Below are 26,111 nucleotides of genomic sequence, written 5' to 3' on the forward strand. Positions count from 1 at the left end.
GTTAGTAACTCTAGTGATGGTTTAATGTGATGGTTTGTCTGCTGCTCCTTGCTGCTAATGTAGCAGTTTCTTAGAGAGGGCAATAAATGACGACTTCCCTGAATATGGAAGATTCTCTTAACTAGGGCACTTACGCAGGCTCTCACCATCATGCCTCTTCTTTGGGAAGCAAAGAAGAGCGTGGCACACTGTTGCCCTCCTAGCTGACAGACTTGTCAATTCTAGAAACCTAGTTCAAATATATACCTATTCATAAATATAATGGCATAGTTTAGAAGAAAACCTTACAATATATAGAACTTACTATGTATATTTATTTCCTGAAGAGGATTGTATTATACAATATTATCAATATTTGGATCAATTTAGGACTCTACCCTGAAACATGTAAACAAAATTTACATAAAATCCTTAAATAAGTGTCCTCACAACACTAAAACATTTTCTAGTATTATTTCTTTCCAAACTACAAGCATAATGCATGCTGTTCAAGATGGAAATATGGAAAACACAGAAGACTATACAAGGGAAATCAAAATACCAAAATACTACTACTAAAGCTACCTCTGCAAACCTTTCATTTTATGCTGGGAACATTTTTGAGCATGCACTTCCAAATTCACACTCAGACATGTGATCACATGTGTGATTTCTAAAGGTTATTAACATTGTTTTATCCTGTTTAACTCATTCGATCATTGCTTTTAACTTCGCAGTGGGTCAGAAATAGTGTCTAAGACAACCTTCTTCTGAAATAAGATTTTTTTTAAACTGAATCACTTTTATTTTGAGAATAATACAAAGTTTTTGAATTTTGTCTGTAATAGTACTGGCTCGTCATGTTCATCTTAAAACCTGACTTAGACCAGGAAGGAATTCTGACTGTAAGGCTGTCGTGGAGAACTGTGCCTTCACCAGTGAAGGCAACAATGTGCATGGGAATTGACTGACGGCATTCGTAGCCAATGGTACACACAGTCAAGACTCTGTCACTATAGGAAGTCCCAGATTTAGACCCTGAGATTACATCTACGTTCAACATTGGCCACACATACCTCTTCCTGTCTTATGAACAATCCCATCTTTCCCTTGATATTACTTCTTAGAAACTGAATTTCTTAGCTTAGGGGCTTGATATTGACTTTCAAAAATATACCTTGTTGCACAGAATATAAATGTTCCAAAAATACCAAGATGCTTTATCTCCAGTATGATGGGACATTACTTTCTCCTTCTAACCACATTAATCTTTTTTATCCAGTGTTAGTGGATAAAAAATGAGAATTTTAGCTTATTATTGTTATTATTATTTCAAGATAAAGTTCTCATAATGCTAGTCACTTCTCCTAATTGAAAACCTTTGTTCAGGTCTTCTGACATGTTCTTTTTAGTCAGACCTATATTTTCACTTGTAAACTTGACACGTTTTTCAACTTCATTGGCTGCAGAATGACATATCCCTTAAACATGATGATAAAATTTTGGTCACTCACTCATTAATTCATGGACATCCTTTTGAGAGTTTAGCCAGTGTGATACTGTGCTGCAGGGAGGGCTGGGACATTGCACAAGAGCCAGGGTGCTTTTAAAAAAGTTAAATATTTACTGGCATTTCAAGTGCTTCTGCTGTTATGACTCATACTGTAGGTGGACATCTGCAATAATATTTAGCTTTTTTATTAAAGTTGAAAAAATGACCACCTTCACTAGGTTACTGATACAGCACTGTTTCCAGGAAGAGCTCAGAGCCAATGCTGGCCTCTCGACTCCCATGCTTTCTCCCACTCTTCTCCTATCCAGCCCATCAAAGAGCATCTTGCACAATTTGCCTAAAAACCAGAGCTGGGAGCCGAGAGGGCACTGAGCTGTGCGATGTTATTTAACCCTATTCTCTACTTCTCTGTAGTGATGAACAAATGCAAGGGGGCAATCTGGGACGGAAAGATTTCTGGCGCAAGATGTTCAAATCCCAAAGTGCAGCAAGTGACACCAGCAGCCAGTCTGAGCAAGACACTTCAGAATGTACCACAGCCCACTCAGGGAACACCTCAGACCGACGTGCTCGCTCACGGTCGCGCAGAATCTCCCTGAGGAAGAAGTTGAAACTCCCCATAGGTAAAAGTATGTCTGTATTTATTTATGGATTCGCTTATTATCACACCATCAAATCCATGAGTAATCGAGACAGAGCATGGCACGCATGGGGGGGGGGGGTCAGTGGATTGAGAAGAAAAGCTTTCAAGTTGCGAGCCCTCGCCTGACATCCTTCCATTAGTTCATTCACGCTTCTGCTAAATGCAGATATTTCCCAAATATCCACTGCATATATCTGCTCTGTGCAAAATACACAACTCTTGGTGTTGCTGAATTTGAGCAGGAGCCACTACCACTAAAGCAGATCACCACAGAACTAAGTGCAGTTGCAAACTATGAATTCTGTAAGAGAAAACAGGCAGTACTATGAAGGCAGACACAAACGAAGCCTGACCCACACAAAGTAAGAACGAGAAGAGTCCAAGGGTAATGTACAAAACTCATAGGCTGGGAGGAACTGGGAGGAACCCGTTCCATAGGAAAATGGCGGACCCACTGCCTCAGAAGAGCAAGCCTGATCATGTGCAAGTCAGGTGGCACTTTACCACGTCCCTCACGCACCCAAGTGTCAGAGAGAGCAGAACAATGCAAGCTGGTGAACCTTATAAAAGACAGTTGCATATGGTAAGAGAATCTGACAGAAAGCTGCCAGTGTCCCAGGCAAAAATAAAGGAACATTTAGATTGTGGATTAAGCAGAAACAGAGAAATAGACAGATTTGAGAACTGTTTAGGAGGTAAATGTATAGGTTTTCAAGAGATATGGAGAACTTGTCCAGCATGCGTGGATGGATCGTGGTTCTCTGCAGTGGAAGGGACCAGATCTGTTTGTCCTACACTTATGTGCTCGTGCCATTTTATAGTTCAACTCTGAACATTGTAATTCAAAACATGTATACTAAACACAACTTGTTTTTGCTTCTATTTATACTAGAGCCATGTTGACTTTCATTGCTAGTTCAGTACGTGCTGGGATTTCTTTTAATCCGTTTGAAATCAAAGGCTATAACAGCTTAATTTTTCAAAATATCGTTAACTAGGAAACTGGCTGAAGCGCTCCTCCCTCTCTGGCCTGGCAGATGGTGTCGAGGACCTCCTGGACATTAGCTCTGTAGATCGCCTGTCTTTCATCAGGCAAAGTTCCAAGGTAAACAGGACATTACTCCTAAAGTGAACATCAGGATCGCTGATTAAAAACTGTTGGGGCTAAAGAATGTTAAATGTATAGAAAGAGTTACACAAACCTTGGAGTTGAACAAGTTCAGAAATTAGACAAGCAATAGAAACTGAAATATTTGCTTATTAAACTACCATAAGAGCAAAACTAAGAGAAGATGCAGTAAATAGCTTTAGCTTTGCCTACATCTTTATAGCTATATGTATATATGAAGAATGTGGAAGAGTGACAGAAATTAAGGAAATGTCATTGGAATTCTTATGCACATATTTTTTTTTTGCAAAAATTCCAGACAGTTATTTGAGTCTGCTTGCCTCCAGCTTCCTTTCCGTGCTAAGTCATTTCAGTCTTACTGAGTTGACCTTAAGTCAATAAAGCCAAGTCTAGTAGTGCCTTGGAGAGCTTAGTGGCAGACTAAGTGAACTCAGTCTTAGTTCCAGTCCAAGTGGGGCTACAGAATGAGTTCAAGACTAGCCTGATTCGCCTGGGCAATTTAGTGAGTTAATAAGTCAACAAGAAGGTTAGGGATGTAGCCCAGTGATAGAGCGCTTGCCTAGCGTGTAACAGTTCCTACATTCAATTCTAGGAGGGTGAAAAACGAGGGAGAAAAAGGAAACAAGAGGGAGGAATGGAAGGAGGAAGGGAGGAAGGGAGTAGGGGAGAATATTATGTTATAAATTGACTTGTAAATTTAAGTCAGTCTCAACATCTTTCTCTTTGATTTCCAGCTGTGGTTGAGTTCACTAAGGATAAATACGACATTCATTTTGGACTTTACCCGAATTAACACTACACATGTCTAAATTGTTTATTAAATTATTTTCCCTTTCAGCGTCTGATCTTTCATCTGGCATTCCGCGCACCTGCAGTGACATCTTTTTTGGAACATGAAAATGTATTACATAACAGCACTTATTAGATGTGGAAACCAGAGAACATTTTCACACCCTAAACAATGTACTTTTCAAACCAAGGGCTAGTAGAACCAGCCCAGCGATTGGCTGCGGACTAGCTAATGGCTTTCCTTTTCTCCCTAGGTCAAGTTCACCAGTGCTGTCAAGCTTTCTGAAGGTGGGCCAGGGAGTGGGATGGAGAATGGCCGAGAAGAGGAGGAGAATTTCTTCAAGCGTCTTGGTAACTGTCAATAACCCAAGGATCCTGTTCAGCTTTTCTTCTTTTCAGTTACTTAAATACTTCTCTGTTTCTTTTTTTCCCAAAATTACCTCTTAAAAAATAGTCATTTTCTATTTGTATTATCTTTTCCTTTGTTCTTTAAATGTGTCTTTCACTGCTATCTATAGCTTCTTTATTACCAGTTTGTAGAAGAGACATTTATAGAAGCCTCACTGTGTTTCTCACCCCCTGGTGGGCACTGAGTGTGCAGAGAATAAGACATGACTTCTTGTCTTTGTTAGAATCTGAGAGTCACAGGACCTTCTATCCACCCACCACTCAGCTTCAGAGTTCTGTTCATCGCTTCACCGCGTGGCTGACAGGTGGCCACCCTCCCTCTGTGCACTTCCGCTGAGGGGGAGTGTGCAACTTAACAAAGCAATTTGTTCCAGAGTCAGACAGCTTTAATTGTTAGGAAATCTTTCCTTGTAATCTGAAAATATATTTGCCCATAAACTTGATGATCTGTCCTAGTGATGACATCTGCAACCACACATACATAGCTACACACAGTGCCGCAACCCCCTCACTCATTTCCTGTCCTCTCTTTTGATCCCTTTTCGCCTAATATCCTTGGTTTCTTTTGTTTTTATTCCATAGAAGCTTTTCTGGTTCTAACATATCCTGACTTCTTTCTCTCTCTCTCTCTCTCTCTCTCTCTCTCTGTCTCTCTCTGTCTCTCTCTCTGTCTCTCTCTCTCTCTGTCTCTCTCTCTGTCTCTCTCTCTGTCTCTCTCTCTGTCTCTCTCTGTCTCTCTCTCTGTCTCTCTCTGTCTCTCTCTCTCTCTGTCTCTCTCTGTCTCTCTCTCTGTCTCTCTCTCTCTCTCTCTCTGTCTCTGTCTCTCTCTCTCTCTCTCTCTCTGTCTCTGTCTCTCTCTCTCTCTGTGTGTGTGTGTGTGTGTGTGGTAGATGGTGAGCACTGTGAACTGTGGAGCTTTAGATGGAATACAGCAGGCCATATTTGAAATTAATCATTGCAGCCAATAGTCTAACTAAGTCATGGTTGTAGCAAATGTGTGAACAGAACTTTAAAATACATGATCAGTGTTCTCATCACATAGCTGCTTGTATTGGTCAGCTTTTGCTAGTTTGTCATTCTGTCAATGAGTGTCATGATAAGTTCCACATAGGCTGGAACTTTTGGGTTGTTGTGGAGCACTTGTTTAATATTTGAGGATTTAGATTTGTTTCTCAGTACTGAAGAAGGTAAAAACTCCTGCCAAGGCTCTTCCTGACAGCCTAGGTCTTTGACAGCTTCATCATTCCAGTTTGTTCACTCTCTACCCACTTCCTGTGGAATTTCAGAGACAATCTCTAGTGTTCAGAATCATCAGCATCATAAAGACAATGTTTCCCTGTTTGCTCTATGAGAATGATGCTAATGTGTGTCCTGAGGTCTGTGCTGTGCTAGTTCGATGTCACCTGGCTGGTGCTGGGACCACATCTCTAAGTTCTTTCTACACACTGGAGTGTTAACTCGATGTACCTGCAACATAAACCTAAGAAGATGGGGTGGGAAATGTTCCTTGTTAATGAATGTTTTCCATGCAGTATAGATTTCCATATGCTGTAGGTAGAATGCTTGCATCCATATAAAGCTCATGTTATGAACCTCCAGCTCACAATGTGATAACATTTGGAAATGAGACTTTGGAAAGGTGGTTAGGTTTAGAAGATATCATGAGAGTCACATGACCATGAATGGGTTTTAGTACTCTTATATAAAAGAGAGATATCTCTGTGCACATACAAGGAAAGGGCATTTGAGGATATAACTAAACCAGAAAGAATTTACTGTCCTTTAACCAAGATCAGATTTGCAGGCCACAGAGTTGTGAGAGGCAGATATTAGTGGTTTACAAGTCTGCTGGCCTGTGGTATTTTATCATAGCTGCCCTAATTAACAAAGGCACCTGACTTTCCCATGTGCAGAATATTCTCTTTCATGGAAGAGATGAGAATATCTTTGGGTTGTTGTCATTCCCTTTGATTTCTTTGCACTCTCTTCCTCAACTGTGAGCTTAAAACTTAAGCGCCCACTTTTGTTTATTTCAAATGCGCCAATCTCATGCGCAACTTAGAGACAGACTGACAAAGAAATCGGACCCTACAGGGAAGTTGTTTAGTGAAAATCCTGAATCTTTATCTGTTGCATGTAACCAATTAATACAAGCCAAAATGTGTTCATAGCAGCATCTTAGAGGTGCAGAGGACAGGAAAGAGTGGGAGAGAGTTTTCAGGCCATCAGTACGGAAAACGTACTGGTCTGACTTTGACACTGGTTTATGATCCATTTCCCTCTCTCCTTTCACAATGACACAACCACTACAGGTTGCCACAGTTTCGACGATCATCTTTCTCCCAACCAAGATGGTGGAAAAAGCAAAAACGTGGTGAATCTGGGAGCGATCCGGCAAGGCATGAAACGTTTTCAATTTCTGCTCAACTGCTGTGAGCCAGGGACAATTCCTGATGCATCCATCCTTGCCGCTGCCTTGGACCTAGTAAGTTACAGAATTTCTCCACCCTTACTCATATTCATGCTAGCAATGGATGAAAGCAAGGATCGCTATTCCTAACCCTAATGATGGGTTCATATTTGCTTAGTTTTGTCAGAATTAGTGTCAAAATGGGGAAGAAAGATGGTAAGAGAAGTAGATAGAAGGGGGAAATATTAATAATTCACTAGAAGGTAGCATGTTTTAGCAGTGTGACCATTGGTATGTAAAAGCATTCTAACCTCAGGATGCCTGAGGTGGAAAACTGACCTAACATTTATTAGCCCAATAACTATAAAATGAGGCTTAATGCTACTATCAAACTTTCTTCTCGGGGCTGATGCAAGGATTAAATAAGATGCTAAGTAGAAAAGCCTCCACACAGTGCCTGCAATATACTAACACTCAATATAATAGTCTTACATGATCATGTATTAGTTCTTGGGGTTGTTTATTTTGAAACAGGGTCTCACTGTGTATCTCTGACTAGCCTAGAACTTTCTATGTAGATCAAGTTCCTCAGAGATCTGCCTACCTCTTCTTTCCCAAGTACTGGGATTAAAGTTGTGTGTTAGTTACCAAATACTTGACTTATTACTCCTAACTAACTTAACAGGCATCCATTGAGATCTTCCTCAGTGGCAAGCATGGTCCTAGCAATTACAAAGATGCAAACTTAGCCGAAGAACCAAGTTGTGTTTTACATCTAAAGGCTTTCTGTGTCTAGTCATCTAGTCTTCTCAGTGAGGGTCACAGCCTAAGATAGCATGCCTTGTGCCTTTCCACAGCCAGAGCCAGGAAGATCACATTATAGCCCAGTGGCAGAAAGTCCACAAAGGTTAGACTGGATCCCAGGCCTGTCTTCTGTCCTCAGAGAACCTATATTCTGTACCCTTTTATGTTGATTCTTCATAAAAAGTAATCTGAAGCCACTTTAAGAATGTCAAAAACTCTGCCAGCTCAGGTGACTTTGATCAAGGTCATATGCTAATTTCGTGCTAAAACTGGGATCAGAACAGAATCTTCTAATTCCATTCAGGACTATTATAGCAACACCATATGTTTTCTCTGTCAAGCAAGTATTTAAATAAATTAAAATTAGTATCAGGACACTTTGAAAATATATGTATATGTCCTCATAATTAAGTAAGTTGCGAATACTTTTTTAACTATTCAAAAATGCATTTGATTCTTTAAAGATATTTCTTATTGTAAGAATACATGATAAATTCATAATAGGAAGACCTGAAATATTTTCAGTCTTGAGTATTCACACCACATTCCTTCTTCAAACCAGTTACTCTTAACATTTGGCAACACTGATTCTTTTAGATTTGGGTGAAAGTTGTGAAAATTCTCCCAAGAAAAGCAGCTATAGACAAAATTTAGCATGTATATCAGATTTCCCACAGAGCTGATCTATGGAAACTCAAGAACTCTACCTCAATAAATGTGTCATCACTAGCAAGGAGACTCATCAGGCAACTGGAATTACTTCATTTATATTCATTGGTGATGGAAAACCAGAAGGAGCCCATTCACCATTGCTTCCCATGTGGAAACTTCTTAGCATTTATATTAAGATATGTATGTGTGCCTGCAGAAACACATGGCTTGCCACAAGAAGGACACTCTGAGGGATTTGAAGATTATCAGTAAAACAAATTAATGCTTGCTTCTGAATCATAACAATTTTAATTACAATATGTTTGTTATTTTTAATCTCATAAATTTCATGGTAAAAAACAAAAAAAGTAGAGGTTAGTGCATGATTAGTGTCTTTTGCCTCCCAGCAGAGACACATTTCCTGAAGCAAGTGTGGATGGATACTCAGTGATGGCCTGGGCTGTGTAGGATGGGAGAGGAAATACGCTCGTCATCAATAATTATATGTAATTATATTCAGTGGGAGCAAACTTTCAGTCCTGGAGCGGTGGGTGGGTAGGGCTAGGTTTTCATACCTGGGAGTCTTTTATTCTAGTAAGGACCAAACATTGTGCCCAAGTTCAAAAATCCAAATCCCAGATGTCAGAATCAGTCAAAAGTTAAAGAAGTCAAAGAGTGTCTATTATCAAGCAATGGGGGTGACTCTTTGGTTTGAATAAAAGCAGAGGTGATGAAGTACATGATAAAGGAAAAAGAGGAGAGGCCAAGGAGGAGAGGGAGATGGAGGTTGGCAGAAGGGATAGTAAAGATTAATAATGGCAAGTTTCATTCCATAGACATTATGGAGTACTTCCACATTATCTTATTGTTGGTGTAAGCTCAAAGGGATCAGGCCAGGATATGGTCCCCAAATGCAGACACACTCAGAACCATTCCACAACTGTGAAAAGTGGAGAAACTGAATTTGCAACTGTATACTGAGAGAAAGGAACGTGTAGGTGCATATTTTGTGATCCTGATTTAGGTGGCATTTGGTGATGTTTGTCACTTGTACAGGTGCGGCAACTGTAATTTGTCAATAGAGATCTAGGTTAGGAGTTCCTCAAGATTGCTCTTGTGTTCACAAATATCCCCTCGGTATTTGGTTTTCCCAAGCATCTAATCCAGCTGCTTCTTATTTTTAATGAATGCCTCTGTTTTATAATATTTTTTATTTTCTCTAATGCATTTGTATCTTTTTTGTTTTTTTGTTTTTCAAGACAGGGTTTCTCTGTAGTTTTGGAAGTAGCGCTGTAGTCCAGGCTGGCCTCGAACTCACAGAGATTCCCCTGCCTCTGCCTCCAGATTGCTGAGATTAATAGCGTGCACCACCTCTGCCTGGCAATGCATTTATAGTTTTAGTGATATATAAGATACAGAAATTATTATGGAAACACAAAGATATAGAAAATATAGATAAGTTAATAGATATTAACAGATATGCATTGGCAATAGACATTAAGCTAGAGGTAGATAACACGATAGATGATAGAAAGATGATAGATAGATAGATAGATAGATAGATAGATAGATAGATAGATAGATAGATAGATATGCCTGCATTCATATATACATCATGCATGTATGTGTGCATAGATGCATAAAAACAGATACACAGATAGACAGAGTCAGGCACACAGGGTACAAATACAGATAAATAGATCAAGACATAGTTATAAATTCTGCTTTTTGTCAAGCAGTTAAAGGCAGAGGTGGAAATGTGAACTGGGTTCAGAATTATGTTATAGGTAGTTTTATCATATGAACTATTTTTTCCTGTTGTTTTTAGATATGACTTAAATTGAATTTTGTATTAAAACATAATTTTTCTTTTTTTATTTTTATTTTATAAATTTTATTTAACATTTCCACCTCCTCCCATCCTCCCTTTTCCCTTCCCCTCTTCTCTCCCCTTCCTCCCACTCTCCTTCCCCCCACTCACACTCCCGCCACTCCCGCTCCCCCCACTCCCCCTCCCCCTCGCTTTCCAGTCCAGTCAGGGTGCCCTGCCTTGTGGGAATTCCAACCACCCGCCATCCAGGTTTAGGAAGGTATGCATCCAAAGAGAGTAGGTTCCCAAAAAGCCAGTACATGAACATAATTTTTCTTTCATTGCTTAATTGATCATACAATTTAGATGTGACTCCTTTTTTCAAATGTCATTTTTTTTCCCTCAGAAGCAGAAAGTACTACTAGGTAAAGGAGAAACAAGAAACTTGCATAGTCAAATCTAACAAATGAGAGTTTGTTTGTTTGGTTTTTTAAAATAATCTTACTATTATAAGCATGAAATCCAAAGTCATTGATTTAAAGTCAATGCAGCTATTCCTCATAATATTTTTTAGTATAAATTTATCAATAGCTTAAGCTTATTTCTAGCTAGCTCTTACATCTTAAATTAACCTATTTCTCCTATTTTATATTCTACCACAAAGCTCATAGCCTGCCGGCAACGTTCCAGCTGGCGGCTTGCATCTTTCTCCTCTGGCAGCTCAATGATTCTGCCTACTTTCTCCCAGCATTCAGTTGAGCTTTCCTGCCTAGCTCTCTTCTGCCCTATCACAGGCCAAAGCATTTTCTTTATTCATTAACCAATAAAAGCAACACATATACAGAAGGATGTTCCACACCATTTCTCCTTTTCTGTCAAAAGGAAAGGGAGGTTTTAATTTTAACATAGTAAAATTGCATATAGCAAAACAGATATCAAGCAAGAATTATAGTTATGACATTTATATATACTATATCTTTATCATAACTAGGGAAAAATGTAACTATCTATTTTTCAACTCCATCAAAGACTCCAGAAGAATATAATATTACTCAAGTTAACAGGAAGTGAATTGTAAGCAACTTCCAAAATTCTAGAATTAGCAGAGACATCTCACTTCCTGGACAGTCACTCAAAGTTCTTCTTTATTGTTGAAGCATCCATCTTTAGCCTACAGGCCCATTGTATCCACCAGACTTTTACGTGCTGTCTTTTAACAAAGAGAATTTTTAATTAATTTAAGATAATTTAATTAATCTATATTTTCCTTTATGGCAAGCATATTTTCTTATCTTTCCTCTTCTGCTTGGTGTGTGTGTGTGTGTGTGTGTGTGTGTGTGTGTGTGTGTGTGTGTGTGTGTGTGTGTATGTGTGTGTGTGTGTGTGTAAGGGCATGTGTGTGAGTTCATGTGTGAATATAAGCACATATATATCATTCCAGGTAGAGATCAAAAGACAACACTGGGTGTTGGTCCTTGTTTGAGTGAGGATCTGTTGTTCATGGGCACGGGCTAACCGTAGTTAGTTGGCCTTCAAGATTCTGGAGATCTATTCTCTGACCCATACCCCAGGAGCCCTGAGATTACATATGAGCTATGCATTCTGGAAATAAGAACTAGGTTCTTCTCATGCTTAAAATGGTGGTGCACGCCTTTAATCCCAGCACTCGGGAAGCAGAGGCAGGTGGATCTCTGTGAGATCAAGGCCAGCAGCCTGGGCTACAGAGAGAGTTCCAGGATAGACTCCAAAGCTACACAGAAAAACCTCTATCTTGAAAAACCGAAAATAAAAAAAAAAAAAACAAAGAAACAAAACATTTCCCCACGTTTAGCAAATTCTGTTGGCTCCTTCTCATTTCACCCAGCATTCTCTGCAAGCTCACATTCTCTCTGAAATATGCCATACCAGAGGGGAAGCAGATGCCAGGCTCTCTCAATCATAGTGTTTTTGAAAACATTTCTGTTTTTGCCTCCACTTGAAGCTGCTTTTGATGATATTGTTAGCAAGTCATAGGCTGATATTTTCTTTCCGCCCTTCCAAGATGTCATTCCGTCCCTGTCTTAAGATTCCTTTCTGGCAATCAGTAACCGAGACTGACCCTATTCCAGGCACCTTTAATACTTCTGGTTGCTGTTAATAGCTTAGTTTCTCTGAAATGCTTCTGCCATATATTACTAGAGATTCATGAGGCCCCTAAATTGTACCTTGGCATAATATAAGTATTCTGGAAAATCCTCAGCTGTTGTCTTTTTGATATAAGGGTCTCCATGTTTTCTCTTTCCTTCTGGACATTACAGGTACATTTGAGGTTTAATTTTATCCCCTGACCTTGACAGCCTCTTCTATTTCATTTCTTCGTCACTCTCAGCACTGTGTCCTAGAAAATGTTCAGATAGTACATTCGCTCCACTGTCTCTCTTTCAAGTGAATCTGATCCCATGGTTATTTAATTTAATTTATATAAATTTAATTTATGTGTATGGGCATTATTTCCTGCATTTTATCTATGCACCATGTGCGTGCTTAGGGCCTGCAGAGGCCAGAATATGATATTGGACTCCCTGGGACTGAAGTTACAGATGGTTGTGAACTATAATGTGGGTTCTCGAATCAAACCCAGGCCCTCTGGAAGAGTAACCAGTTCTTCAAACTGCTGAGCCATCTTTCTTGTTCCAATCCCCCAATCTTAATCAAGGCCAAGGCTGCCCACCACAGGGTATTTCATAGGTCTGGAGAATCTTAGACTTTTACAACCTGGAGATTACTGCTGGCATCTAGTGACCAGCTATCAAAGATGCTGACCAGCTATCAAAGATCTTAGTCATAGTGTGCTGTCCACAAAACAGAGGATCCCACTCAAATGTTAACAGTACTGTTGACATAGATAAATAAACAAGCAAACAAACAAAACCTCAACTAATCTATGTTTTAACCTATATTTTGGATTTTTTTATTGATAAAAGGAGAATAAAAAAAATTTCTACCTCCTCCCAGCCTCCCATTTCCCTCCTCCCACCCTTCTCCCCCTCCCCCCACTCCTCTCCCCCTCCCTCTCCAGTCCAAAGAGCAGTCAGGGTTCCCTGCCCTGTGGTAAGTCCTAGGTCCTCCCCCCTCCGTCCATATCTAGGAAGGTGAACATCCAAACTGGCTAGGCTCCCACCAAGCCAGCACATTAAGTAGGATCAAAACCCCGTGTCATTGTCCTTGGCGTCTCATCAGCCCTCATTGTTCTCCATGTTCAGAGAGTCCAGTTTTATCCCATGCTTTTTCAGTCACAGTCCAGCTGACCTTGGTGAGCTCCCAGTAGATCAGCTCCACTGTCTCAGTGGGTGGGTGCACCCCTCGTGGTCCCGACTTCTTTGCTCATGTTCTCCCTCCTTCTTCTCCTCATTGGGACCTTGGGAGCTCAGTCCAGTGCTCCAGTGTGGGTCTCTGTCTCTATCTCCATCCATCACCAGATGAAGGTTCTATGATGATATGCAAGATATTCGTCAGTATTGCTCTAGGATAGGGTCATTTCAGGTTCCCTATCCTCAGCTGCCCAAGGAACTAACTGGGGACCTCAGCTTGGGCACCTGGGAGGCCCTCTAGGGTCAAGTCTCTTGCCCACCCTAAAGTGGCTCCCTTAACTAAGAATTGTGGTTCCGTGCTCCCCTATCCAACCTTCCTTTATCCCAATCCTCCTGTTTCCCCAAGTCCCCCCTCCTTCCCTTCTACCTTTTCTATTGCAAGAGCAGTGCTAATTTTTTATTTGTAAGAGGTCAATAGTAGAACATTCCAATAACCACAGCATTCAGGACACACAGCGCGGAGCTACCTAATGAAACCCTTAACTCAAAAGGAGTAAACAGAGTTAACTTCACATAGAAGTATGGCCTAACGGCCAACAACTTGCGACTAGATACTTAATCAGCAGACTAAAAGCTCTCAGAGCAGGTATTTCTAGCTCATCCCATGCGCCCCCCCCCCCCATGATTGCACTTTCTACTTGCCTTCTCTGGTCTTTCATCTCTCCTTAGAAATTAAAAGAAAGTTAGAATTTTGTATAGCATCTTTAGGTGTCTTAAACCAAAGGAAGTTTGTCTTCCTACCCAGTCCAGTATATGAAAGAGAAGACCTCATTAGTCTGTTAAAATACTAACTCAAAACATGACCATGACTTGAGTAAACGTGAAAACAACTATGCTTCTAGACCGGGAGGTAAGCGATCATGCCACCCAGCTGCCCATAGCTATTGCTGACGTGGAAAAGGGCAGCTTGTCAGCTAATGCATCTGTTATTCAGTGATCTCAGTCAAGGAGAGAATTCAGTACCAGCAAAGTAATAAACATTCACTCAGAAGCATATGCCCTCTGGCAAAAGATAAAAAAGAAGGAAAGAAAAAAATTCTAACACACACTGAGACCCATAAAAACTGCTTATTCTCATTGGTTTTAAATAAACGTATCTCACACCAGCAAGCACTTTATATTTTATTGTAAGGCAATAAAAATTATGTGATTTCCCCAGGGACCATCATAAAATATTTAGCTTTCAAAAAAGTAGGTAGTTCCAGTGCAATGTTAGGTGAATTTTCAGGATCTGTTGAGGTTTCTTCTCACATAACAAGCTAAGATACGTCCCTGAGGGAAAGGGCTGTACTGCAATTATACCCTACAATTAACTGTTGTGTCCTGGGAAATCTATTTCCAGGTCCCCAGGCAGAAGACAGCCCAGCTGTTTGGGTTGTTTCCTATTTCTCTGCATCCCCTTCACAAAGGAAACATTCAATATATATAACAATCATAAAATCCAGGCAAAATAGCAAAGGAGAAAAAAATCAAGGAAAGGGTCTGGATGCATGAAGTTTTCAAGTTCTAGTTGCAGAATGTTCAAGAAATTCAGACTGCAGAGTACCAGTGTCATGACTTCTTGTGACTTTATCTAGACAATTCTGTAATCGTCAAAGAGTACGCCTTCCACTCAAGCAGGGAGTTTTTGAAATCACTGATTTATTTAAACCACCTTTTAATTTAACCTTTGTGTTTGGAGATTCTAATTCATGTAGCTTAGCTTAAGACAGTTTGGTTCTCCACTGAAAATGGTTGTGTGAAACCGTAACATAGTGGAATAGAAACTTGGTGTAATTGGAGAAGCTGAAAGGTCATCTGGGCAGAGATTAATAAGAAAGAAGACATTTGATATATCGACTTCCATTTCTAACATGCAAATAGTTCATCCCTTGGCAGACCAGTGCTGTCAACTTTTGATTTTTTTAATTTTTCCATTTTAATAAAAACGTAACTACATTCCCCCATCCCATTTCTCCCAGTGACGCTGCTCATGTCTCCTCCCTCCAACACCTCTCATATCTCCCACTCCCACCTCACTCATCTTCTTTGAATATACATAATACATGCATATATATACACATATGTGTCCATGTTGTGTGCATGTACTCACACATAGAAATTGCGCCCATTTCATGTTGCTTTGTGTATATGATTTGGGGTCTTTACTTCCTAGAGACAGACGTCACAGCCATTTTCAGATGCAGACAAGCATATCTGATGTCCTTAGTAAGCACACAGAAAGACTTGGTGTTCAGACTGTGTGGAAAGGCACCATAGCATTTATGCTGTTGATTCAGACTCCTGGCATTGAAAAATGAACTATTCCTATGGCCTGTTTCCATGTCTTGACCTCTGTATAGACTTTCATCACTTGTCACTAATGCATTAATAACAGATTCGTGTTCATCTAGTATTTTGCCTTTTCATCTATATTAACATTCTGTCTCATATCAGTGAGGTTTGGAAAATGAAGCCCCACTGTAAAAACGATTCTTAACTAGAGTTTTCATGATGCATTACTGTAATGATTTTTCTTTAAAGACATTTTTTAAAAATTAAGTTTATGGAATTCTTGATACCTGTATTTAACTCTAGACATGGGAGTTGTGATTTCCTTTAATCATCTAACAGAGCATAAAAACCCAGAAGAGTAGTTTCCCTTAATTATCTAATGTAGCATAAAACCCGAGAAGATTTCTCAGTGAAGACGGTTGCCAGAATCTTGCAGGTGGGGAGTTGCCAGGTAGAGAAGGAATGTGAAGGCTGCAGGTCACGGGAACAGCGTTTCTGGAACGCTATGATCTCGTGTAGGAAAGAGCTTGTTTGACTCACTTAGACTGTACTGCAGTGGAGATGGGGAATAGACTGGGAAATGACCCAAGTCCCTAAGGTTGAACACCATTTCTCATTATATAGAACTGAAATGGTAGAAAGAATGCGGTATATGTTAGAAATATTATATTTACTGAATGATTTTTACTCTTAAATACATCATACCGACATCCCCCAAATTCTCTTTTAGTAAGATCTTTGACTGTTAACTAAGACAGTGTAAATACAAGGGCAAAAGCAGCATAGATGTGGGCGTGGAAGAATATCTGATTGGATACTGCATGTCTGCCTTAACAGACCAGGGTTATGTGGAAAACATTTGTTTATTTCCCTTTAAGACTCTTGAAATGAGGGTTTTATTTCTTGATCATAGTATTATTATATATTATAATTTTTATTTATTTATTTATTTTTGATTTTCGAGACAGGGTTTCTCCATAGCTTTTGCTTCCTGTCCTGGAACTAGCTCTTGTAGACCAGGCTGGTCTCGAACTCACAGAGATCCGCCTGCCTCTGCCTCCCGAGTGCTGGGATTAAAGGCGTGCAGACGGGAAGGGGTGAGGAGATGAATGGGATTGGGATGTATGGGAAATCCACAAAAAATTAATAAAAAGTAAAAAATAAGAACTGGCACAAATAAAAATACACGGTAACACTTTATATTTTTCTTTCTTTTTTATATCAATCATATTTATTATTATTATTATTATTAAAAATTTCCACCTCCTCCCCTCCTCCCATTTTCCTTCCTATCCCTCCACTTCCCCTCCCCCCTCCAGTCCAAAGATATTACCTACTGATGACCTCCTCCTTGCTCTCCTCCTCTTCTTTTTCTTCTTCTTCCCCATCTTCCCCCCCCCCCTTGCCTCTTTGTACATGCTTGTTAGCTTTTAAAGAGTTGAGTAGAGTATCTTAGTTTTCTAGGTTCTGGGTATCAAGCCTACCACTTTTTGTTTTGTTGTTGCTGTTTTGTTTTTGTTAAGACAGAGTTTCTCTGTAGCTTTACCACTTTTATTTTGTAAACCGTACCTTCATATGACAAGAGGGAGGCCCGCTTTTTATTTTCTTGAAAAAGATCTTTCTCATTTAAATAATTTCCTCTTTTATGTAATATTTTCAACTAAAATGATACTTATTATAAAATGTTCTGTTTCTCATTTATCAATTAGATAATTTCCTATTTTCTTTAAAATTTTCAACTAAAATGATACTTATTAAGCAGAATTTTGTCTGTTATGCCGAAAAAAATTAATTAAAAAAATCTTCCTCTTTCCTTTCTCTAATACTCAGTGTGCAAAAACAAACCAAACCAAACAAAACAACCCAGATCCCTTCCCGAAATGTGTGAACAGTCTTAGACAGCGTACCATTGCAAGGCCAGTATAGCAATGCCCGTCTTAGTTAGCATGCCAGTGCAGGGCCAGTATAGCAATGCCCGTCTTAGTTAGCATGCCAGTGCAGGGCCAGTATAGCAATGCCCGTCTTAGTTAGCATGCCAGTGCAGGGCCAGTATAGCAATGCCAGTCTTAGTTAGCATGCCAGTGCAGGGCCAGTATAGCAATGCCCGTCTTAGTTAGCATGCCAGTACAGGGCCAGTATAGCAATGCCCGTCTTAGTTAGCATGCCAGTGCAGGGCCAGTATAGCAATGCCCGTCTTAGATAGCACGCCAGTGCAGGGCCAGTATAGCAATGCCCGTCTTAGTTAGCATGCCAGTGCAGGGCCAGTATAGCAATGCCCGTCTTAGTTAGCATGCCAGTGCAGGGCCAGTATAACAACACCCTGGACTGAAGTAAGAGTTGTTCTAGAAGTGGAGGATTTGCTTATTTGTGTTAAAATGTTAAAAGCCTTTGAAAGGTCATTCACACGTTCTTTCAAGTCCTAGTTGCCCTATTCTGGTTTGTTATTATTTTATCTTATTTTTTGTTTTATTATTATTTTATAGATGCCTATTTGTATTCTAATGAGAAAGAGAAAGAAATGGTGTTTGTTTTGGATAGGTAGGGAGTTTGGGAAGAACTGGGGGAGGGGGAAAACATAATCTGAATATTTTATATGAAAAGAATCTATTTTCAATAAAATAAATATAGTGAAAGTGTGCGATCAGCTCAGAACTGAGAAGATGAAAGAAACATGGGCCCTCTTGGGATACCTAATTCCTTGATGTGTATGGTGCCTTTGAAATTTCAATTTAAGATTCCCCACTACTGTGCCAATGCCATCCTGAGAAATGTGGCCGAGCTAAAATCAAAACAACCTTGGCTGATGTGAACCAGCAAACAATCATTCCAGGTGATGCAGATTTAAAGACATTGTTTATTAATCCCACAATGTTCTTTCTGTAACCCTTCTCAGGAAGCCCCTGTGGTGGCCAGAGCAGCTCTGTTCCTGGAATGTGCCCGTTTTGTTCACCGGTGTAACCGGGGCAACTGGCCAGAGTGGATGAAAGGCCACCATGTGAACATCACCAAGAAAGGCCTTTCCCGGGGCAGGTCTCCCATTGTGGGCAACAAGCGGAACCAGAAGCTGCAGTGGAATGCTGCCAAGCTCTTCTACCAGTGGGGAGATGTGAGCCTTTGTCTTTCTTCTGTAAAACTTAGGGCATTTGAGTGGAATGAAGTTTCTTTTAGTGATTTGTTTTAGAGACAGAATATTGTCTGCTATAGTCCATATACTGAATGAACACTTTGGGGGTGGGGGTAATCGTTTAATCTCCCCCAACAAATCTATAAGGCTAAATATTGCTGTTTGGTTTTATTCTTAAGGACACTGAAGTTTATACAGGGCAAGTAACTTGGCAGATTGCATATAGTTGAAATAATCAGTATTTCATCTCCCATTTTGGATTCCAGAGCATTGGATTTAATTAATGTATTCAAGAATCATCTTTATGGTCAAATCATTGCTATTATTTTAAAAATATTTATATCCTGGAAGCATAATTTTTTAAAATTGTAATGTTTTATATTCGTTGGCAATTTTATGTGTGTATATGCCAGTTTTATGCATTTTCACCTCCTACCCATGATCCTCTCTCAACACCCTCTTCCCCCTGAAACCTTTTCCTCTGAGAAGCCCCTGATATTTTGTTGTATTATTTTTCTTCACTTGCTGAGTTTTATTGTGGGTACTTGCGTGATCGTGAGTATGAGGGATGCTATTTACCAGACATGGGCTACTTAGCACTGGTTACACCACTGAAGAAATGATATCTCCCCCAGCAACGGTTTACCACCCATAGTCCCTTCCTTCTCTCTAAATTGCTAATAGATCTTTTCTTCTCTTACTGCGCCATCTATGTATATAGGTATAGATATGAATAAGTGAATAAGAAATATGTTACTTTGCTTTAAGAAGTCTAACAAAATGCACCCTTATAATGCCAACTACCTCACCGTAGGAAAGAAGAAAGTGAAGAATAAAAACAAATTCTAGGAGACTAAAGTTTTTTTCCTCCTATTTTTAAGCAGAAAGAAACACAAACGCTTCTTAAGGGCTCGATATCCCCATATTGCTGGTGTAGTTCCCTCAGGGACTCAGAATTCAAGAATCATCTTTATGATGAGATTGTCGATATTATAAAATACTTGTATACTGGAAGCATAATTGCTCTTTTTAAAATTGTCATGTTTTTGTTCTTTGGCAATTTTATGTGTGTATGCTGCTTTTACGCATCTTTCACCTCCTATCCGTTATCATCTCTCACGCTCCTCTTACCTATGAAACCCATCAACTAATGCCCCTAATTCAGAATTTTCTCCTCTGAAGAAATCAGGATTGTCTCTTTTGCATAGTAATTGAGAAGGCATGCACTGTACCAAGATTGTGTGCTCTCTGTCCATAAAGATGAACACATTAATCTTGTTCTCTTTTATTGCCTTTTCTATGAGTTATCTCGTATAACCATCCTATGTAAAATAATTATGTGAGGTATGTTTCATAAATATCAGGCAGTGTTCTTTATGATTACTAACCTTCATGGTCTGTGCTTGGCGTTGCCTTTTCCAGGCTTCTCTTGCACAGTTTATATGAGAGAAAATCTTCTTCTGATATCGCATCCAGTCTTTAGAAATCAGTGGGTCAAGTCACATAACTCCACAATATTTTTCCTGCATTCTGTTATGCTTAATTTAATATTAAACACAAGAGTTTACACAAGTCAAGCAGTATAGGCAAAATTTTATCATGAGACCCAAAGATACTCCAGAGCCATGGGGGCAAGAGGAAGGGAGATCCTTTCTTCAATGCCTGCCAGCAGTGCCTGACATAAAGTTAACATTCATAGCTGTGAGACGAAGCTTCACTAGACAGGAAATCCATCCTGAGCATTATTTCTACACTTCCTTGCCTGTTGTAACCTTGACTTTGTGCCTGTTGTATCAATTTTTTTGTGTCTCCATGTTGTATAAATTTTTTGTGTCACTGTAGAATAATTTGTTAAATCCTTTTCACTAGATTTTAAATTAACTGAATCTGGGATGACAGTACAGCTAGTGAAGTGCTTGCCAGTGAGGGCTGGGGCTCCATCCCCAAAACTCATGCAAGAAAAACAAACCAAGCATGGTAGTACATGCTTGAATTCCCAGTGCTGGGAGGCAGAGGCGGGTGAATCCCGGAGATATTACCCACCAATCTAGTCCAGTCAGTGAGCTCCAGGCCAGCAAGAGACTCTGTCTCACAAAAACAAACCAAGCATGGTAGTACATGCTTGAATTCCCAGTGCTGGGAGGCAGAGGCGGGTGAATCCCAGAGTTATTACCCACCAATCTAGTCCAGTCAGTGAGCTCCAGGCCAGCAAGAGACTCTGTCTCACAAAAACGAAAGTTGGTACTGCCTGAGGAACAATGCTAGAGTTTGACCTCTAGCCAATAAGTATACATGCACATATACATGTTCACAAACACACACATAATAAATAAATACTATTATACTATGTGTAGGTTAATTTTGTCAGAGAACATGATAAATGTATGCAATTATTGAGCCTCATGGCACATGAAAGCCTGACATCAGATTTTTATGTTAATTGTTCGTTCTATCTGGCTAGGATGGTTTGTGCCCCAGAGTTTAGATTTACCATCAATGTTTTAGAGAAGGTAAGTATATTCATGGCCCAGCTGGAACTATCTCACCTATAAACTAAAATCTTAATTAATAATTGGTACCGCTTCACCATTGTCTCTCTTAAAGTGAAGATAAAAATCATATAAATCTTCAGGTAAAAAATTTAAGATTCCACAGTGTTGTTTTGTTGTGTGAGAGGAGGGCCTGCTTTTGGTCCCAGCCGCCCTGCTAGCTTATACCGAAAATAATCACACAGAAACTTTATTCATTTAAATCACTGCCTGGCCCTTTATCTCTAGCCTCTTATTGGCCAACTCTCACATCTTGATTTAACCTATTTCTAATAATCTGTATAACACCACGAAGTCGTGGCTTATCAGGAAAGATTCAGTATGTCTGATCTGGCAGCTCCATGGTGCCTCTCTCTCTGCCCTTCTTCCCAGCATTCAGTTCTGTCTACTCCACCTACCTAAGTGCTGCCCTATCAAAAGGCCAAGGCAGTTTCTTTATTCAACCAATGAAAGCAACACAAGGACAAAAGGACCTCCTATACCATTGCTTATTTGAAAAATGTTCTTGCTTCCTTCATTCCCTGGCCATACTTTCACCCTGTCTCATTCTTGTCACCTGTGTTCCAGTCTGTCCCCAGATGGTCAAGACAATGGCATTGATTGCTACTCTGTCGCCTTACTGATATTTTAGTTTCTCTTGTTGAAGGTATTCACTGGCCTACACACAGACCTCCTGTAAGATCTCTCTTCCTAGGTGATGGGAGTGTCACCCTGAATTAGTTTGGTGAATAACTAGCTATGCTAAAAGAAAATCTTAAAGCCACATGTCATATTCAAGAAAACAGGTTCAATGGAGAAGACCTAACTGTGGTTGAGGGGGCATAAAGAGTAGGGATGGAGCTCTCTCTAAACTCAGTCTTCAAAGACAGTGCCTTTAAAATACCCTGTGAAACATGTTTATGGAGTGGTTATGACACTGCAATACAATGTTAAAGGCAGAAATGTGAACAGAAGATTCTAGGAAAGGTAAGGCAGATAATTGGAGGGGGCTGGGGCTATTGTTCTCCTCCAAATCCATGAACTCCTCAATGAGACTCAACACCTAATACAAGTATGAATTCTTCCTGAATGACCTCTACTCTGGTTAGAATAAAGTTATAACCCACGCATTCACACTAAACATACTTGCAAGCCCTGTCTCTCTCTTTCATTGTTAATGTTCTTGTTATTGTTATTAAAATATTGAATACTATTTCCCAATTATTTGGTCTCATAATCTTGCTGAAATCAGGGTGATTGTTTTTCTCTGAGACTATATTTATTATTATCAAATCAAAATCATCAGATTGGAGATAAATAGTGCTACATGACAGTGAACAAGATAAAGGCTTTTCTCATTTCAACACCCTTTAGTCTCTACCCCAAACTATATTAAAATCCATTCAGCCCCCTGCTGGTAGAAAGGATTTCCATTTTCAGAAGTCCAGGTACTTTAGCACAGTCTTGCTCTCAAGTAAAATGGAGATGCAAAGTATTTCTCTTCAGAATTTTATCTCTTTTGAGGGATAGAGTGCTTAGCTTCTCTATTTGTCCCAGGCAAAGAGACCATCAGCGATAAATAACCAACATTACAGCTTCTCTATTTGAAGAGGTTTTACTAGGTGGACCCTATTCTGCTAATAACATTAAAGAGGGCATAGGGATATATTTTGAGACTTCTTACAAGAATTCATAAATTATAAACACATTCACCAGATGTGCATGGTGTTCTTCTGAGAAAGGTGTCTCCCGGCACTGTTTAGATATAATGAAAAATAACTATCATATAATTCCAATTCCATATGAGTTTTTTAATATGATTAATAATCAGTTGTATGATAAATTTAGGTGTTTTATAGAATATGCCCCCAAGATGATCCATCTCTTTTTACTTTCCTGTGCTTAGAAGACAGACAGACAGAATGTATGAGGCCTGAATTGATCTGTTATTCCACCTATTAATCTGCGAAATAGAGATATAGCACTGGTAGTTTTGAAAGCCTAAAACATAAAGCAACATAAACATATTGATTTAATAAGAATATCTATTTAGCTTAATTAAAGAAAGTGAAATTAACAATTTGTCATTAAGAGGAAAAAATTACATTTAACTTCAACAATGTGTGGGCCACCATTTTAAAATCTTCAAATGATAATTCTTATAATTATATTGGTGTTATTCCAACTCTAATATTTCTTCATGCTTTATTAATTTGATATAATTCAAATCTGTTTTATTTTCATTGAGACGGTCTGCAATAGGAACATATTCTATCACAAAGCTCACAGGGCTATCCTACACATCATTGTTCCCCCAGAACTACAAAACTCTCCCACACAAGTCAGCCTCAAGCTTACTGCTACAGAGTTAGAATCTGGATACTATCCTCTTATCTTCCAAGTGTGTGTGTCAGAACCTCTGTGGAATCAAGGGCCACTCCCTTGCCTGAGTTAGATGAAATTGGGAGTCTTAGAAAATAAGCAATGAGATTTGAGGTCATCAAGACTGGTAATCAAGCCAATTTTCAGTTTTTAGCTTTATTTTCTACATAAAGCAATTTAAAAACCTTTTAGTACCATTCACAATTTCCAGTCTTCTGGTGGTGAAATACACACACACACGCACACACACACACAATATACATATACATGCATACACACATGCATACATACACTCATATATATACATATATGTGCATACACATATATTTACATGCATACACACACACACATATATACATATATATATATATATATATATATATATATATATATGTATATGTATATGTATATATAATTGTTGTTGTTCCTAAAAGTTTAAGCAGTTTTGGAGTTGTTCTGTTGATGTGAATTTGGAAACAAAAGTGCGTTTTCAAAAAAAAAAAACTGGCTAGTTACTTTGCCATGCAGAAACATTTGACCCTTTTAAACTCTCTACCTCATTTGAAGAGTATTCGCCTCTCTGACCTCACATCTTTTCTCCCCATACAGTCATTGCCTGAGATCTCTTGTAATTTCTTCCTGTGTGATCTTCCTAGGGTAACTCAGTTCCTGTGTGTCCGGGGCTTGATGTGTGACAATAGCACAAAGTAACCTGTCTGCTTTAGATCGCAGGTCTGCATTGCCACCTTCATCTGGGAGGCGTCTTCTGTATATCCCCAAACTTAGTTCGACCAAATAAAACCCTTCTTCCTAAATGCACACTCATCTGCATTACGTCTGAGCTTTCGGCTCACGTCAGTTGTACCACCAGCATGTAACACGCCCACTGCAAATCTCTTTCTGCTGATTCTACCTCTTCTATTCAGGGTCTCATAGGTCAGACCTCATTACTTCAAACTCTTCCCAGCCACACTGTAGAATCTGTCTTGCACACTGTTGATAAGGTCACCTCCATAGGACACAATCTATCCAAAAAAGGATGTTCACACTGGTCTCCCTGCCCCCAGCCTTGTCCTCTCTGATTCATTCTATAAACTACTGGCTGTTTGGCTAGGAAAAAAATGGTTTTAGCGCCCTCCCTTTTTCCTTGAGTTACCACCCAAATTTCTTAGGTTGGTATCATTGTCTGATCTTAAGTCATTTCTAAGATTAGAGGTCATGAAGTTGAATGAGATCATTCACACAACGCACATTTATTTTTTGCTTTCATATTATAAACTTACTTTATAAAATTGGTATTATATTATACTTATATCATATATTTTAATTATATATTACATTTTAATATAACTATATGTTATATAATTAATAATATATAAAATTATGAATTTATATAAGCAGTAGACTTCTATAGAAGCTTTATGACTTTTCACTGCCTTCCTGAGCAGGCAGCACAATAGCCCTCAATTGGCTCCTTAGGCTACCCAGTCATAAGGTGCCATTCCAGCCTTCCTGCACATTTTCCTCATTTAAAAAAATGAATAAATAAAAGTTTTTCTCAATTGATTTCCTGGTGAGCCTCTGAATGCCTGGTTTACTTCCCAAGTCCTAGAAACTTTTAGGCCCCTTCGATTGAACACCAGTGTCTCCCTTTCTAGTCAGTCAACACACCAGCCTCTCTAGGTCTGTGGCAATGAGATGCTCTTGGAACTGAATTTGATGTTTTTCTTCTGCTCTCCCCTCCCTGGAGACGCCGAGTGTAGTAAGGAAAAGCAAAGGAAGCGGCATGATAGGATTCTGTCCACAGCTGGTCTCTTAAGTGCCGTAACTTCCCTGTTCGTCAGTGATCTTCCTGTAAGGGCATTGATAATTCATCAGGGCACATGGAAAAAGAGGCACCAGCGCACTTCAACAGCTTGTGTAGGTTCGTGTCTCATTTAGCGCCTTACAAATCACCTCACTCTGTAAATGTTTCATGAATGGATGTAGAAAGGAGTCATGTCTCCTTAGGCATTCCTCCAGCCTTAGGTGAAATATAGAACCTTAAATTAGTATTGAGATATTAATGTTATCTTGGGGAAGTTCAGGGTGTGATGTTTTTTATAAACTGTGAGTTTAATTTAAATTATTTCATTATAATATCCCAGAATGATCCATGTAGTAAAACAAAACAAACAAACAAAAATCTCGTTTGAGTTTTGCCGTCTTGCTGGCTAGCGTCACTCCGAACTCATCACACCTCTTCCTCAGAACAAGGTCTTCTATGGTGCTGCTTCTGGTCTTGTTTTGTTTCTTTAAAACTTCTGAAGTTAACGAG

General features: G+C 39.4%; 1 protein-coding gene across 8 annotated transcripts in view; it reads left to right on the plus strand.

The window, feature by feature from the left end:
• Positions 1-26,111, plus strand: part of Unc80 (unc-80 subunit of NALCN channel complex) — a 173,199-nt gene that overhangs the window by 50,218 nt on the left and 96,870 nt on the right. For 6 of the 8 annotated variants that reach the window (XM_075951959.1, XM_075951963.1, XM_075951960.1 and 3 more), the window contains 5 exons: positions 1,907-2,121; positions 3,134-3,240; positions 4,308-4,404; positions 6,774-6,946; positions 18,654-18,866. In XM_075951959.1, coding sequence (XP_075808074.1) covers positions 1,907-2,121; positions 3,134-3,240; positions 4,308-4,404; positions 6,774-6,946; positions 18,654-18,866 — 805 coding nt within the window. The remainder of the gene's footprint in view (positions 1-1,906; positions 2,122-3,133; positions 3,241-4,307; positions 4,405-6,773; positions 6,947-18,653; positions 18,867-26,111) is intronic. The other 2 variants (XM_075951965.1, XM_075951961.1) reach the window with 1 other exon arrangement.

This window comes from Microtus pennsylvanicus, chromosome 17 (assembly GCF_037038515.1).
Source record: "Microtus pennsylvanicus isolate mMicPen1 chromosome 17, mMicPen1.hap1, whole genome shotgun sequence".
Taxonomy (NCBI): Eukaryota; Metazoa; Chordata; class Mammalia; order Rodentia; family Cricetidae; genus Microtus; species Microtus pennsylvanicus.